Consider the following 16,595-nt stretch of genomic DNA (forward strand, 5'->3'; position numbering starts at 1 on the left):
TTCAATAGATCCTGTTTATACTGTTTATAAGTTTATACTGTGTATTTGTTGTATTAGTTTAGTTAGTTTGAGTCACTTTAACACACTTATCTAGGTAGCTCAATGCACATGCAATATAACCACTTCCTTTCTCATAGCACTATAGGCTATTTAACACCTCTTGCATTTTCAGGCTGCAAGATGAAAGATACCAGTGGTGTGGACATTTGTAAATTTTCAAACAGAAAACCGACATTTTGCAGCAAAGAAAATGGAGCCTGTAAAGGCCTCATCTTTTGACGTCATCTTTGCATTGCACCAATGATATGTGACAAAAAGACGTGTGACCGGTGAAGAGGTTTGTAAAATGAAAACGCCACCTAGGAGAGAGCCTAGGACTCTTGTATGTCTGTCCTAACAGGGATGAGCAGTAGAAATTACCCAAGGAGGAGAACTCGAATTGAATAATTTATTCACAAATTACTCAGTGTATAAGAATGCACAATGCAAGTTCTGGAGGTTTCTGAACAGGTTTCTGAACATCCAGACATAAATCCTTCCCTTTCTGCACAAACACAGTTGTCACATCACTGGACCCTGTAAAAAGAACAGAAATCAAAATCATTTGTACGCTTTTTCAGTCACCACTGTTTTTAAAAGTGGTCATCAAGAAAGTGAGCTGAATATTTCTGCCACTGCCTTTACTCCTTGAACATTCATTTTTATAATGTGAGACAAGTAAAGTAATGTCAGACAGTCTCACTTAGATTAATGGACTGTCAATATAATGGTAAATCTAGATGCATTTATGGCAGTTTTATGAGTGTTATATAATGTATTCTGCAAAAACATCTTACTTGATCTGTTTTAAATGTTTTGCATTGTGTTTTTTAGTGTGTGTGTAATTTTGTGTACGACTGTCCTACTAGGAGACTCTGATTTGAACCTTATGTTGTCTGTCAGTGCATTTAAGTTTTTTTCCCACTGCATCCTGTCCACAGGAAAAACATTAGAGGTGAACTCATCATAACTAATTACAGATATTTGAATTTGAGAAGATAAAGTGATGGACTGTTCATTAAAAGTATTGACAGTTGTGCCTTCTGGAGCAGAATCAATACTAACTAAATATCAATCCCAACAATATAACCCCACTAAAGACCCATATCTTTTATTAATTATTAATTATTAATTAGCCTATTAATTATCATCATGAAGACATGCCTCACCACAGTCTGGCTTTTATCAGTTTGTATCTTATTTGTGCAATGCTGTTTGTGTTATGATTTTATCAAGATATTCTATGCTTTTAGTCATTTTCTTATGTCCTCTTATTAATGTCTGTATTTGTATTTGATCATACTTGTGTTTTTGTTTGATTGTAATCATCAATCAAATAATGTCATAATCTCAAAATGTAAAGCAATTTGGTCAACGTCCATTGTTTTTAAATGTGCTCTTTAAAAAAATTTACTTGAGTTGCCTTCCCAGATAGGATACAGAAGTGGGCCACTTCAGGGAATGATGTGGTACTGCTGGCCTTCTTCTGGCCCAGACAAAATGGATGTGAGCCTGAAATGGCCCACATGTAAAATAGCAAATATGACCGAAAGATCCCAAATCAAATGTGGGCCTTTTTTGGTAAAGATGCGGTGCTCTCAGGTATGTACAGAAGTTTCACGACAGTGGAGTCCTGCAGGCAGACTGCCTTGCTGTACCTAGCAGGACTTCAATTACAGATAATTCTGGCTCTTCAGTTTTGTCCACAATGCTAAATACATTAATATTCTGAATTCATTTGTGTTGCTCAAATATTGCTAAAATTACATCTGAAATATGGGACACTTCCTTTGGTAGCAACGTTCAATAAAACTGTTAAGTGAGATCTGTGGATCGTACAGAGACTTATAGAAGACAAGTTGCTACTAAGCACATTCAAAGTACACAAATAGCGTTTCCACTTCCTGCATGTGGCACATTATCCATAATGGCTCTCACCGTACTTTTCTTTGCTGTTTGTGTGCTGTATTCATGGGAAGCACAAGGTAAAACATTTCATTTGAAATATTTCCTGTTGTTTGACTTTGTTTTCAAAGTCTGGTTGTTGTAGTGAGGCACTACTGGAACTTGTTTTTGAATTAGACATTATTGACATTATATACTATAAAACTGAGCCATGTGTTCACCGAAAATTTGAGGTTTTTTATATGTTGTCATTTATTACTTCATTCCTAGCCATTGTTCAAAAAAGTCTGTTTTTTGTAGTTTAGCACTATTGAACCCTTCATTTAAAATTTGACCTTTTGAGATGTATTATTTCATTTTGTCAGTCCACCCCTATCTATGGTTCAAAAAAGAAGAAGTTGTTAACTTTCTGTTTGATGTAACTAAAATCATAATAATGAATGATAAAATCATTCAGTGCAGGAGAAATTAGAATACAACAATAGAGTAAACAAGAATTTGAATTGTTCATTCTTACAAGGCCCTAATATACTCAGACAGGGTTTAAGTATTCCCCAAAAATTAGGACTGCCATTAGACAGTCAGCAACATTATCTAATGTTATGTGTGTTTTGATGAAAATGTGGATCCAGACAGAGATAAAAAAAAACCCCATCAAAACCCTTCTGTTTTATTGAAGCACCAAACATAGAGGATCATGGTGGAGATATGTGCTCTTTGAGTCATTTCTAGTTGTTATTTTGAAATTTACTTTACTGCTGTTACTTTACTTGAGTTTCAAAGCCTTTTCCACACTGCCAGGAATACAATTCTTTTGGGGAAATACAAGGCTTATGTGCTGCCTAACGGTCCCTGGCACTGAAAGTGTGAGGTACCCATTATTTTTGTAAAGATTATTTTTATTCCCTTACACCATTGCATTTTTTGAGGGGCACTGGATGTGGCCAGCGGTCTCCATAGCGACCCCAAGTACAGGGCCATGTAGGGAGTTGCTTTGATGTTCACGAAATTCGGTGGGTTCATTGCTCTCATCATTCATGACATAATACATTAAAAAAAAGAAAATGTTTTTCGCCAGACAGAAAGTCAGCCATTTTGTATTTTGTACATCAATTATCATTTTATGAGCACTCGTTTGAGGCCTTTAGGATGCACAAAAACACAGAAAATTTTGCACCCATGTTGGAACTACTAAATATTTCACTCTCTTAATTTAAAGATGCACTTTCAGCTGCTGTGTGATGCTGCAGTTATTTAATACAGTCAAAGGAAAGGACATAATGCACAGCCAACTGTGGGCAACAAACAGAACATCAGTAGGGGAGAAGGGGATAAATAGAGCCAGTGGGTAAAATGAGCCACCCCCTTTATCTAGGTAACCATAAACAAAAGTAATCATGGGACCACAAATTAAGAAAGTATAGTTCACATTACTCAATCCATCTTGGACTCAAGCACATGGAGAGAGTGGTAAGCAAAACAGAGCAAAAAAAAAAGATTTTTGTCATGCCAAGTGAATTCATCATGTTGCTAAAATTATCAGTCTTGTATCTTAATTAAAATAGATTTGTTTTGGACATTATTACATGTTAATTTAAGTCAGTGTAAGCTACAAAACAAGGTCATAAACTTAGCATAACTGTGGATCTGAGCCACTGTATGAAACAGTTTTGTCAAAATGGAGGTTGTGGGGTAAAACATGCCAGTGATGTTGGGGCCAGTTGAGTCAATGGCTCAATTTACCCCCAAACATTATTTTCTGATATTCTAGAGACCAGAGACACTGTTCATGTTAATGTTTGATTGCTCAATTGCTTGCCAATCCTGAGTGAAGGGGGGTGTGTCATCCAATCCACTGGTGTGCTCACTTAGTCCATCACTTGATCAGTTAGAGTTCAATGCACTCAGTCCAAGTTAAAACACAATATCAGAAAATATAAAACCATATAAAAAAAAGCATGCAGGGCAACTCACTAAAACCAGATGCATATAATAAAAATAAGACATGCAAAATATAAGATCAAGTACACTACAGTGAACTTCAGAACAAGATAAACATCATATTTTGTATATTATCTCAATAAGCATTAACAGTTTTATTTTCTTTTTCTGCCAAAATCGGTCCATCTTGAATTTTACAAGATGTTTTGCTTTCTGAATTAATCTTGCTAACCATGCACACCGAACACTTTATCCTAATGACTTGGCAGTCTATCTAAATGATCTCCATCTCTGCTTTAACAGCTGCTTCACCAAGTCTGCTGTACTGGTGCATCTTTCTTGTGTTTAAATGTCTTCATGTGAACTGAATTATTTCCAGATGTACCACAACCCACCAGTCCAAACCTGCTGTTTGAGTTCTCATTGAACAGCAGGTTTGAATATATACTGTACTGAGTATGTGAAGCAAAGTAAAAATGGAAAACATTTTTCTAACACGGTCGTTTCATTTATTTCTAGGAAATCAATCAAGCCCAAAGACTTAATCAGAATGCCACGGACGATGCTTCAGGTCTTTCTCCAAACTCCACCTATGCTTTGGTAGAATTTCCAACCGGACCCACAGGATCCACTGAGACTAAAAACACCACCCCGCCAGAGACCATTTATGCTCCAGTTAACAAAACTCTGAAATCCAACCACCACCCTGAACTGAAAAACACAGATAATATGTATTCACAGGGTTAAATCATGACGTGTCATGATGGATTCTAAGTCCAGCTCAGCCAGAGTAGTCTTCAAACACATTACTCACATGCTGGACCCTCCTGCAAGCCTTTTGCTAATGAAACATGGACTGTTTCCTCAAAAACTAAAGACCATATTTGTAATGTAACACCTTTGGGTGTTGGAATGGATTATATATGTGTCCTTCACAAGACAAGGCAACATCTATCTACTATGGGAAAGAATCTGTCTGTGTGTCTGTATGTCTGTGTGTCTGTGTGTATGTCCTTCACGTATCTCTTAAATCGTTCATCCATTTGACTCCACACTTTGAAGGTGTATGTCTGGGGAACAAAGGGAGTGCAGTGTCGAATTTGGTGCAATTTGGACATGCAGCACAATTAATATTAATAAACTTATATTCTGAATAAACAAGCAATCAAGCTCTGCTCTCTATAGTGGCAGGGTGGGGCTTCTGGTCTCTGTGACTACATGTCATGGTCAGAGCTGTACAACCCTGCCATGAGAAAGACAAGGGATAACATCTCTCTTCATTTTATAACATTAAAAGTTAGGCTTTGTTGGGGGCTTTCGTGACTCATTTTAAAAAAGACGAAAGAAAAAGAAAGAAAAAAGACAGGGTGAGCAAGCGACAGAGAGACAGCAATTGAAAGCTTTCTCTGACAGAGAGAGAGCCCATGAATGACAGAAATACAACTTTATTTTCTGATTGTTTCACGGCGGTGACGTTCTAAAGCACAAATAAACAACCATCAAACACTCAGCAGGTGAGTTACTGTGGAGAGAGACGCTCTTTTGGTTTAATTTGGACATACAACACATTTAATATTAATAAACTTTGAATAAACAAGCGCACAGAGCTGCTCAGCTCCGTATCTGAGTGCAGCAGGGGCTGTTTGATATAAACACCGTCACATCACAGCGGGGTGGGGCTTCAAAGGCATGCTTGTTTCTCAGTTAAACTGCCTGAGAGAAGTATGAGTACACACCAAACAAACAAAAAAAACAGAGGCGAAGGCAGTAAAACTAGCCAATAGGAGTGTGGACATGTTTGATTTGTGGCAGAACCAACCAATGGAAGGCTGTAAACTGCTTCTACGGTTCAACCTATTTAGTCTCACTGGTGAAGTCTCTGTCTGGATTAAAACCATTTAATTTATTAAATCCTTATTGTTATATTTGGTTCTCAAGAAATAATAAGCAATTGACCTGTTCCAAACAGGCATGTTTTGAACGGGCACTGCACTAGTTATGGATAAAATTATGGCTGTTTGGTGACTTTGTTAAGGAATCACTTTACATTACCACAACAACATCTAAGGGATCATCCATTATTGTCAACCAAGTGAGGAAGCAGAGGTGCTGGAAGTGCTTATGATGTCAGGAGAAATTAAATATAGAATTGTCTGTCATCTGGATAGCTGTGATAACTGATGTTGTGTTTGATAAGTCTGTAGAATTTTAGTATTGAATTAAAGGAATTTTAACAATTTTAACAAAAGTGCATATTCACTGTCTTGTTGAGCATTAGATGAGAAGATTGACTCTTGTGTCTGTGCTTTAAATAAAATGACTTACTTGATGACTTATTTTAATCGGTACACAAACAAATGTAAAAATGACAGTATGTGGTTTTACAGGCTGTTACATGCTGTAAGTATTTCTTAGTGAACAACAACTGGGAGCAGCCTTGTCTTCACTGTGAGGTTGCCTGGTAACCAGTGGTGATACTGCAGAAAAGTGCTGGGCTGCAATTTGAACTGTTTGGCCAGAAAAATAACAAATAGAGGTTTTTACATGTCTGTTTGTGTATGAACTAAAAAAACATTTTCATTAGTATGCTTTAGACGTTAGGTGTATATTTTTAACTTTATAGAGAGTAAAGCTAGCTATTTCCAGTCTTTGTGCTAAGCTACGCTAATTGACCCACTGCTGCAGCTTCATATTTGAGGCACAGACATCTTTCATTTAGCTCTCAGCAGGAAAGCGAATAACCATGTTTCCCAAAAAGCTAAGCTATTCTTTTGACTTATTTAATGTATTTTCAAGGAAGTCTTGAAAAGGCAACTTTTTGAAATAATTTTTTTTTTTTTAAATAATTTTTCTTTTGATGAGTGTGAGGAAGCACAAACTCCCTCACTAATTATATGCTTAGCACTGTTTGTTTAGAAAGGTGGACATTCTCTCAAACACAGTTTTCTTTGTGTTATTTATTTAATTTATAGTCCCTATTAGGGGGGTGCCCGAATACAAATACATTATTTGGCAAAGCACAAATAGTGGTTGTTTCATACAAATATTTTAAAAATTATTGGTTTTTGGGAAGAAAAAAAAACATGTCAAATACCAGTTCGCAGGTCGATTACATCATTATTTCAGTCTCTCTCCTCTGCTCCGCTGTGACATCTATCAGGGGTAAGTCCCAAGGGACTCTCCATAACCTGTTGTTCCCTTTTTCCTTTCTACGTTAGGTTGTAAAAGATAGGCAATAAATGAAAAGTGCAAAGCAAGAATCGCTTTTGAAGTTCTTCTACATGTTACATGGTGTGCTGTCTCTGTGTTATGGGTGTTAGAATAGGTAGAGGTCTGTCTACAATGAGTCGATGAATAAAGTTTTAGCTCAGTAGTCAGCGCAGTCGTCTATGATCTGGGAGACTCCAGTTCGAGACCTGGTGTGGGGACCTCCTTCATAAGGTAGTTTATTCATGAAGACTTATTGTCACACTTTAATTTTCTAAAATTAAAAGTGTAAGAAAAACAAAAACAGGATTTTTAAGAATCTTTTCACTTTCATTCAAATACAAATACAAATACAAATAATTTTGCTGCCTCAACAAATACAGATACAATTAGAAATACAGGGCTCTCTGCAAATCCCTAGTCCCTATGTCAATCTCCTGTCCTTCCCCAGCTGTTCCTGCTTCTGTTGCTGTTTGTTTTTGCTATTCATGTATCTATTGTCATTGTTGTTGTTTTTGCTGTTGTTGTTCTGCTTCTCTATGTCCCCACCCCCCCACTTCCTTCTCTCTCTCTCAACCCAACCAGTCAAAGCAGATGGCCGCCCACCTAGAGTCGGGTTCTGCTTGAGGTTTCTTCCCATTAAAGGGGAGTTTTTCTCTACCGTTGTCGCCAAGTGCTTGCTCATGGGGGAATTGTTGGGTCGCTCTCTCTGTAAATTAAAGATTATGGTCTAGACCTGCTCTATGTGAAAAGTGCCCTGAGATGACTTTTGTTGTGATTTGGCGCTATATAAATAAAATTGAATTGAATTGAATTGAATATCAGTTGCCAAAGACAAAGAATTGTTCTTAGCATTAGAATTAAAGTGGCCATATTATGAAAAACTCACTTTTTCAGTGCTTGTGTGTATGTATTCAGGTCTCTGATGAGCCTACTAACACACACGCTGTGAAATAACACCACCCAGTCAGTTTGGTGTGGGCTGGCTTGCTCTGTAGTCATGTGATTCAACAAGCCATTAAGATTTGATGCCCCTTCTTACATCACATGAGGCAAAGCTAGGCTAAGCTAGGCTAAGCTAAGCTAAGCTAAGGGTGAAAAATTCGCCTGTATGGAGGGGCTGGACCGGGGTCTAATTTATACATTTTAAAAATAAATGCAGAGTACAGTTGTTCTTTGTTTTTGCTTTTTGTGTTTAATTTTGTTCTAATTCAAACAATCAAGGTCTGTCACAGTTGTACTGTACTTCATGAAGGCAACAACTACAACAACAGTAGACTGTCACAAACACAGACAGAAAGACACTTAATAGAATATTTGCCATAAAAAAACACCCCAAACTGCTGCCAGTCACTTTTAGTCACTTTATTTAGTATTTTGTTAACATTTCCACTAATTAAGTCCCATGCAAATGTCATTAAGACTTTACTGTGTGCAAGTTAAATGAACACAACACAAGAATTGAGCTTTCTCACCTGCAAAAGTGAGATACTGTATGTTAAGAGGGTATTTGTATTGACATGCATTATATCGCAGTACAATATGTTCCTGAAAATTTGTGCAGCCCATGTGTGATCCCTCTTGCAAAGTTATAACCTGTAAATGAGGTCTATAAAAACATCACAGTAGTTTACTAAAGTCACATTTCAGTTAAATAACTATCTTCACATTTCGATTTGATTTCATCCATGAGGCCCAACAGTGTAGTTTAGTCATATTCAGAACGTAATTATTGCACATTGTCTTTAAGTCTCACCAGCAGTTGAAGAGCAGAGAGGCCCTTTCTTTGGTCCAGCTCACCTGGTTGCTATGGTTACAGATGATTGAAACATTCAACAGCAGTGTTTCCCCTAAAACAGTACAGGCCTTTTTTAATGCCAACAATATTTAATGCCAAAAATAACGCCGGAAATCAATAGTGTTATGCTGCTGTGTCTTGTGGGGCCTCTGTGCAGTGCTGTTCCCAGACGTGAGTCAACCTCTGTGTCGTTGCCTAGGAAACTCTTGGTAGTGTAGCTCCTTTAAGGAATACGGCAATGCGTAAAATGTGGTATAGCAGCTGAGTGAGCGATTGAGTGAGGGTGAGCAACAGAAAAGTGATGGTGAATGCGAGCAGAGCAGAGGAGAGGAAAAGGTTAGCGATAAGGTGTCAATCTGGCAGTAAATGTACAGTACAGACTACAGTGTAACAGTTAATAAATGCTGCAGCTTGTCAAGACCAGGAAAAGTCACGTCTGTTGTTTCCTCAACTGCTGGAAAAGTGAAGGGGGTTAGCCCCAAAGTTAGCAAAAATGGTCAGCCTAACCTGCAGATACTGGAGACACTGGATCTAAGGGAGAAAAAAGAGGTGTGAAGGGTTATGATGGTTATGAAACAGGGTACTACTGTGTATCAGTGTTTGAAATCTAAAGAAACCTACCTTGAATTATTTATTTGTTTGTTTATTTAATAGGGACAGTGCACATTAATAAACATGGCTGTAAATGCGCCAGAGTTAGCCAAGAGGCTATTTTTCATTTGTAGTCCCTGGACAGATGTTACAGAGTCACCCTAAAAACAGAATATGAAAATGAGATTGAAATTACAAAGTTACTGAGGTCATTTATAAGCACGCGGAACAATTAATAAAATGAAGAAAGAAGAACATATATAATATTAATAAAAAACATCATTCAGGATATCCTTAAAACATGCAACACAGAGACTCATGATACAAGATATGCAAGACAATAAATACATTAAGATATTAATGTTAATAGAAAAGTAGATTGAATAAGACCACATTGAGCTGCATTGTTAGACACTAACTAAAACATGCAAAAAAGAAGCACAGATACAAAAAGCATGCACAGTATGTAAAATACATAAATTAGTCTGACACAATAAAAGCAGAACCACAATAAGACATGCATGCAAGTACATGAAGGCAAACTGGCAGTAAGATAGCAAGATAGCGACAGGTGACAGTAGACAGCAAGGGAAGTTCAGCATAGACAGACTGAGGACAATAAGGTGCGACTAAGTCTTAGTGCTGACAGAGCTGAGTACTAATTAACCATTTCTTTAAATGAGCTCTAAATGAACTGTATGTGTCCAATTCTCTAATGGTTGCTGGGATGGAGTTCCATGCTAGTGCAGCTTGAACAGAGAATGCAGATTGACTGAAAGTACTTTTTTGACCTTACAATTATGACCTTGTATACAGCTAGAACAACAGGTTTCTTAACATCCAGATGTTCATCCTTCCCTTTCTGCATAAACACAGTTGTCACAGCACTGAACCCTGTAAAAAGAACAGAAATCAAAATCTCTTGTATGCTTTTTCAGTCACCACTGTTTTTAAAAGTGGTCATTAAGAAAGTGAGCTGAATGTTTCTGCCACTGCCTTTACTCCTCGAACATTCATTTTTATGATTTCAGACAAGTAAAACAATGACAGTCTCACTTAGATTAATGGACTGTCAATATAATGGTAACTCTGGATGCATTTATAGCAGTTTTATAAGTGCTATATAATGCATTCTGCAAAAACATATTTTAAATGATCTATTTTAAATATTTTGCATTGTGCTTTTTCTGTGTGTGATTTTGAATATGACTGTCTAACCAAGAGCCTCTGATTTGAACCTAATGTTGTCTGTCAGTGCATTTAAGTTTTTTTCCCACTGCATCATGATCACATGAAAAATATTAGAGGTGAAATCATCATAACTGCGACAACGCGAAGACAGGGCATAAAGTGTAACCACTTCCTCAACTGGCAAGCAGAATGCAGGATGGCTCGTGTTGTACTTCTCTTTGCTGTTTGTGTGCTGCATTCATTGGAAACACAAGGTAAAATATTTTTCTTTTTGTTAACTTTATGGTTGATGAAAATGAGAGAAATTGTAATAATTAATGATTATTATATATTCTTCAGTACAAGAGAAATTAGAACACAACAATATATTAAACTAGAATTTGCATTATTCATTCTTGTACAAAGCCTGAATATATCCAGACAGAGATTAAAAAAACAAAACAAAACAACCTTTTTGTGTTATTAAAGTAACAAACAGAGTATTACGGTGGAGGTATACACTCTTTATTTTCTGCTTTTACTCTCAGTATATCTTTCAACCGTTGGAGCAGATAACACTAATGGAGCTTTTGAAAGTCAGTTAGGCTGATTAATCTTTAATTCATTTTTTATCTTAATTATGTTTTTCTAATTATGTTTTGCAACATGAGAATCTGAATGTAGTTTCAAAGCCTTTGCTACACTGTCAGGAATACAATTATTTTGGGGAAATACATAACTTTATTTATGAATTTATTTTGCAGGCCTTAAAATAGTAAAGTGAAAAAAAAACTAACTAAAATAATACTGGAATCAGCCTGAACCTGTTAGGCCCTGTTTACACCTGGTATTAACATGCGTCTCAGGTGATCCGATCACAAGTGGACAGCTCTAAATACAGGTGTAAACGCACCCATGACTCATTGAGGACGGATTGGGATCCGATCACTCAGACCACATTCGGAGGTTGTCTGGGCCGCATGTAACCACTTTCTTTTCGTGGTGTAAACGCAATGCATCGGAGGCCACATTTAAGGAAAGCCTACATAACTGACGTACTCTATTTTCCGGCAGACTAGGCAGGGCATTGCATAGCTGCCTCTCGTTCCAAAGCTGTGCAACTTTTTTGATAACAGGATAAACAAATTAATTTGTTTTTCATGTGAATTAAAAAACTTAATCCACCTCTCGTTTTTTCCTGTTTTTCTCGTTCCCCAAACCGGTTTCCCTCTTCAAATCGACAATTAGAGTAGAAATTAAACCAAAACCAGAAACGAACTTGTTTTTCGCTTGTCTGTCTAAAAAAATATTTCAGAGGCTAAACGTTGCTGGATAGTTTCTTCTTTCCTGTCAAGGTCATAACTACAGTTTTTAGTTTTGCTGCGCTGTTCGACATGATGAGCTCAGGATCTATCAGGAGGACGGCTGCTTTACTCCAAACAGTATAAACCTGGACTGTGTGTGCAACAGCTGACCTATTCAATGTGTAAAAAAACACAGAACATTATTAACATTAGATCCTGACCGCTGCTGTCGGCGTGTCGGAGATTTAAATAATCAATGAAGTTATGCTGCTGTGTCTTGTGCGTAAATGCGCACAGCTTCTCTCAATGGAGAGACGCAGCTGCGGGGAGATCGCTGCATATAACTCTCTCTCTCTCTCTCTCTCTCTCTCTCTCTCTCTCTCTCTCTCTCTCTCTCTCTCTCTCTCTCTCTCTCTCTCTCAATAAATTATGATTATTGAAAAAATGACATAAAAAGGGCTCAGTATCATTACAGAGCTTTAGGACAAAATGCGAACTTGAACTCATTTTCCCTGTAACATGTACGTCTCTCTCTCTCTCTCTCTCTCTCTCTCTCTCTCTCTGTGTGTGTGTGTCAGAGCATTTTCTGGTCACCACATTAGCAGCAGGTACTATTTTGTGCTTACAGATTATATTTGTTAGAGTGAGAAAAGAGCTGCTGAAATGTAGAACAGCATTTATTTCCGTATAACACCTGTTAAAACCACTTGAGGAAGTCAAACGTTCACTTCCTTTTTTTTCTCAGTACATTTTTGACGGCCTTTTTTAAGTTCTTGAAACATTTGTTTGTATTATTTGACATGTGCTAAAATGATGTAGACTTGTGTGTCTTCCTCTGTTTGTCTTGGGTTATAATTGATTACATATTGCTAACTATGACAAAGATTAGTGTCCATATCAATACAAGCAGCCACATACCATCCATACAACTATATGTATATATTTATATATTTAAATCTACAGTGAAGAGCTCGTCATAAAACCACTTCACTGTTGGAAGAACTGCAGCTTCTGTCTTCTCACTCTTTGTTGAACCTATAAAATTCTTTTTCCTGATAAACACTCACTTGTTTAAATACATTTACAGTGTTATAGCAGAAATTTTACACATCGCAAATATCCCAACTGGCAACAGTTTCATTACCAGGTGACAATTATAACAAAATTATGCTAAATTAATGCTTATTGTGATTTTGGTCTGAGTAACTGTAGCCAGACTGATCTCTTTTTAGACAGCAGGTGGCTGCATGATAATTATAGTCACAATGTAGCAGCAGCACATGGAAGAGGAAGTATCTGTATTTTGTGAAGGGGGAATATGTATGTACTGTTGACATTTAGTTAGTACTGATATTTTAAATGAACAGTCCCTCCCTTTATCTTCTCAAATTCAAATGTGTAATTAGTTATGATGAGTTTACCTCAAATGATGTTTCTGTGTATAATGATGCAGACAAAAAACCCTTAAATACATTGACAGACAACATAAGGTTCATATCAGAGGCTCCTCGTTCAGGGGACAGCCCTACTCGAAATCACACACACACACACACACACACACACACACACACACACACACACGCAAACACATACACACACACATACTGTTCTGGTGATTGGGTTGAAAATATCTAAAACAGATCAATTAATATATGTTATTGTAAAATGCATTATATAGCACTCATAAAACTGTTATAAGTCCACCAAGATTTATGATTACATTGACAGTCCATTAATCTAAATGAGTGTCTGCCATTATTTTACTTTCTCAAATCATGAAAATGAATTTACAAACATTATTCAGTGTTCAGGAAGTAAAGGCAGGTGAAAGCAACATTCATTTATTTTTTTATTTCTGTTCTTTTTACAGGGTCCAGTGATGTGAGAACTGTGTTTGTGCAGAAAGGGAAGGATTTACATCTGGATGTTAACAAACATGTTGTTCTAGTAAAAAGAAGTGAATTTAAGTGGACAGTCAACAACACTGACAGTGTAGTAAGATTATTTCCTAATACCACAAAAAAAATAATTGACAGTTATAAAGGAAGGGCTGAGTTTTCTCCACAAAATCGCTCTTTGCTTTTGAAGAATGTGCAACAAAGCGACAGTGGAGATTACACTGCACTCATAATCGGGGACAAAGACCAACGTCTAGCTGAATACAAGGTCATAGTTCAAGGTAGGTTCCTTTAGATTTCAAATGTTGATACACAGTAGTACCCTATTTTATAACCCTTCACATCTATTTTCCCCCCTAGATCCAGTGTCTCCAGTCCAGCTGTCAGTGGACTCTGTGTCTAACAGCACAGACTCCTGTAACCTCACTGTGAGCTGCAGGACAGAGCACTCTCACATCAACAGCACTTTTAGATGTGACACCCAAGCCTGCAATCAGGAGGGAGGACAGCAATCAAAGGTCAAAACCTCTGGTTCTTCTCTCCGTGTCTACCTGTTGAGTGACGACATCATATGTAACCATAGCAACCAGGTCAACTGGACCAAAGACTTGAGGAAGATTCGGACTCTCTGCTCTCGAGCTGCTGGTGAGACTGAAATATATAACAGCTAACTGACAATAATGCACCGTTTACACACACTGCTTGTCATGCAGTGCAAATCACCCTCATCTATAAAGATTTATCACCAAATACTGTGGGGGTCAACATATTAACATTTTCTTACCGCAATATTTGTAGCTAAAAACTTATTTAATGAATCCATTGACTTTTAGAGGGTTGGTGGTCCAAAACTCTTTGAGGTTTAACTCAGACAGAGAGATTATTTCTGTTCTGCCTCCCAGAAGTTATTATGAAATTAAAACTGCAATCTTGAATATGTCAACATTTCTGATCTATTTTATGTTTGTTTGTTTGTTTATTTACAGTTCCTAATGGGAGCCTAACGATAGGCAACTGGATCGGGATCATAGTCGGTTGTTTGATCGTTGGTCTTTGTCAGGGCCGCTGCTAACCATTTGGAGGCCCTACGCATAATTGGTCATGGGGGCCAAGTTTTCTCTTCTTCCGTTTTTCAGCTTTTTTTCAGATATTCATGTTGTCTCTTACTTGCCATTATGCCTCATTCAGGGGCGGAGCTAGACTCTCAGCACAGAGGGGGCAAAGCATTCTCAAAGGGCCTTTCTAAAACAGTCATTTTAAAATGCGCAGCTGTAAAATAGCTGACATATCCCATTCATAATCACAAATTGTTATTGAGCCCTGCAAGCCTATGTCTCAGGAAACATACAGTGAAGCCACTTTGAGACAAGCTTGTTCTGAAGAACAAAAAAGAAAGCAGGCCGCTGCCAGCCACATTCAAATGTTTCAGCACTGAGGACAGCATGTGATGCTCTACATACACCGACTGACGAACAGTTCAGCACCACCACCAATAGATAGCGACAAACCAGGTGCTCTGTCTCCGTACCATGTCTTTCTAACACAGGAATAACATAAATATAAAATAGACATAGCGGTCTACAACAATACAAGGCCTATTCAAATACAAAGTGGACAGTCTACAACACCACAGGCAGTGACACAGACAGGTGCTGAGATGTGGTAAACATGGAGTTAAACAACACATTAATCTAATATATGACTGATTTCTTCATAACCAACTTTAATTTAATAAAGACTAATTATTGATGTTTCACTCACAAGTTGTTGTCCCTGCTTAGACTGCTGTAGTTTAGTGTAACGTTGGTCCATTTGTGTATTTCTTCATCCTCCATGGAACAAAATAATCTGAGCAGTTTAACAAACTTTGTACATTTCACAGTCCCTTTTAAAACTTCATCCTCCTCTCCTTCATGATGGCAAACCTGCCAACCACTTCGTCCTTATTAGTGTTTATGTCCCGCTCAACACACAGCAAAGTGATGTTGGATTGTTTTGCCTTATCCACACACGAACGCAAATAGCTCTTAATGAGCCTCAGAAGGCTGAAACTTTGTCTGGCAAGTTTCATTCACCATAAACATAAAAAGACGCGAATATCTCATATTTAGTTAGTCATGAACTTTGAATCGCTGCTTCTGACGTCTTCACTCCCGCAGAGTTAATGAGCAGAAATACGGACAGCGCCAGTCTGCCTTTGCAACCCACATTGTGGTGGGAGGGGGTATTACACCCATAGTGATAAGAACTACCATAGAGAATGAATAGAAGCTAAGAGAGTTCAATTCTCCTATTCCTGCTGCACCCGCGGGGTCAAGCGCTACGTCCCTAGCGGGTCCCTACTGAGCGTGGGCCCTGGGGCGGCCGCCCCCTCTGCCCCAACCATCGCTCCGCTTATGGCCTCATTCAAAAACAGCTTGATAAAGCAGGCTAATATAGCAAACTTTAGGCAAGTAAAAAAAAAATCTAATTTGCCTGAATTGAGTGATAGGGTACATACAATGAAAAAAACAACGATGGGCCTGTCCATAACTATTTATATATTTTTTCAATTTGTGTTAAAATGTCATAAAATGATAATTATCATGACATTTTTATCAACCTTAATTTTGGGGGCCCCCACCTAGTACTTGAGGCCCTATGCGCTCTGCGTATGCGGAGTGGCGGCACTGATTAACAGGTCTTACGTGGAAATGCTGTTCTACATTTCAGCAGCTCTTTTTTCATATTAACAAATGTAAT

At 37.7% G+C, this 16,595-nt stretch overlaps 1 protein-coding gene across 1 annotated transcript; it reads left to right on the forward strand.

Moving 5' to 3' along the window:
• Nucleotides 1-10,832: 10,832 nt before the first annotated feature.
• Nucleotides 10,833-15,525, forward strand: LOC121908213 (CD48 antigen-like). The gene is made up of 4 exons (XM_042428048.1): nt 10,833-10,926; nt 13,826-14,134; nt 14,214-14,498; nt 14,840-15,525. The coding sequence occupies exons 1-4, from the start codon at nt 10,869-10,871 to the stop codon at nt 14,923-14,925; spliced, it is 738 nt and encodes a 245-aa protein (XP_042283982.1). The 5' UTR covers nt 10,833-10,868; the 3' UTR covers nt 14,926-15,525.
• Nucleotides 15,526-16,595: the final 1,070 nt, after the last annotated feature.

Source organism: Thunnus maccoyii, chromosome 12 (assembly GCF_910596095.1).
Source record: "Thunnus maccoyii chromosome 12, fThuMac1.1, whole genome shotgun sequence".
Taxonomy (NCBI): domain Eukaryota; kingdom Metazoa; phylum Chordata; class Actinopteri; order Scombriformes; family Scombridae; genus Thunnus; species Thunnus maccoyii.

Bases quoted from the DNA above. Each gene is read 5' to 3' on its own strand.
- LOC121908213 (XM_042428048.1), top strand. From the start codon at position 10,869: ATGGCTCGTGTTGTACTTCTCTTTGCTGTTTGTGTGCTGCATTCATTG. The intron at 10,927-13,825 runs GTAAAATATTTT...TTCTTTTTACAG, and splicing joins GCATTCATTGGAAACACAAG to GGTCCAGTGATGTGAGAACT. The intron at 14,499-14,839 runs GTGAGACTGAAA...GTTTATTTACAG, and splicing joins TCTCTGCTCTCGAGCTGCTG to TTCCTAATGGGAGCCTAACG.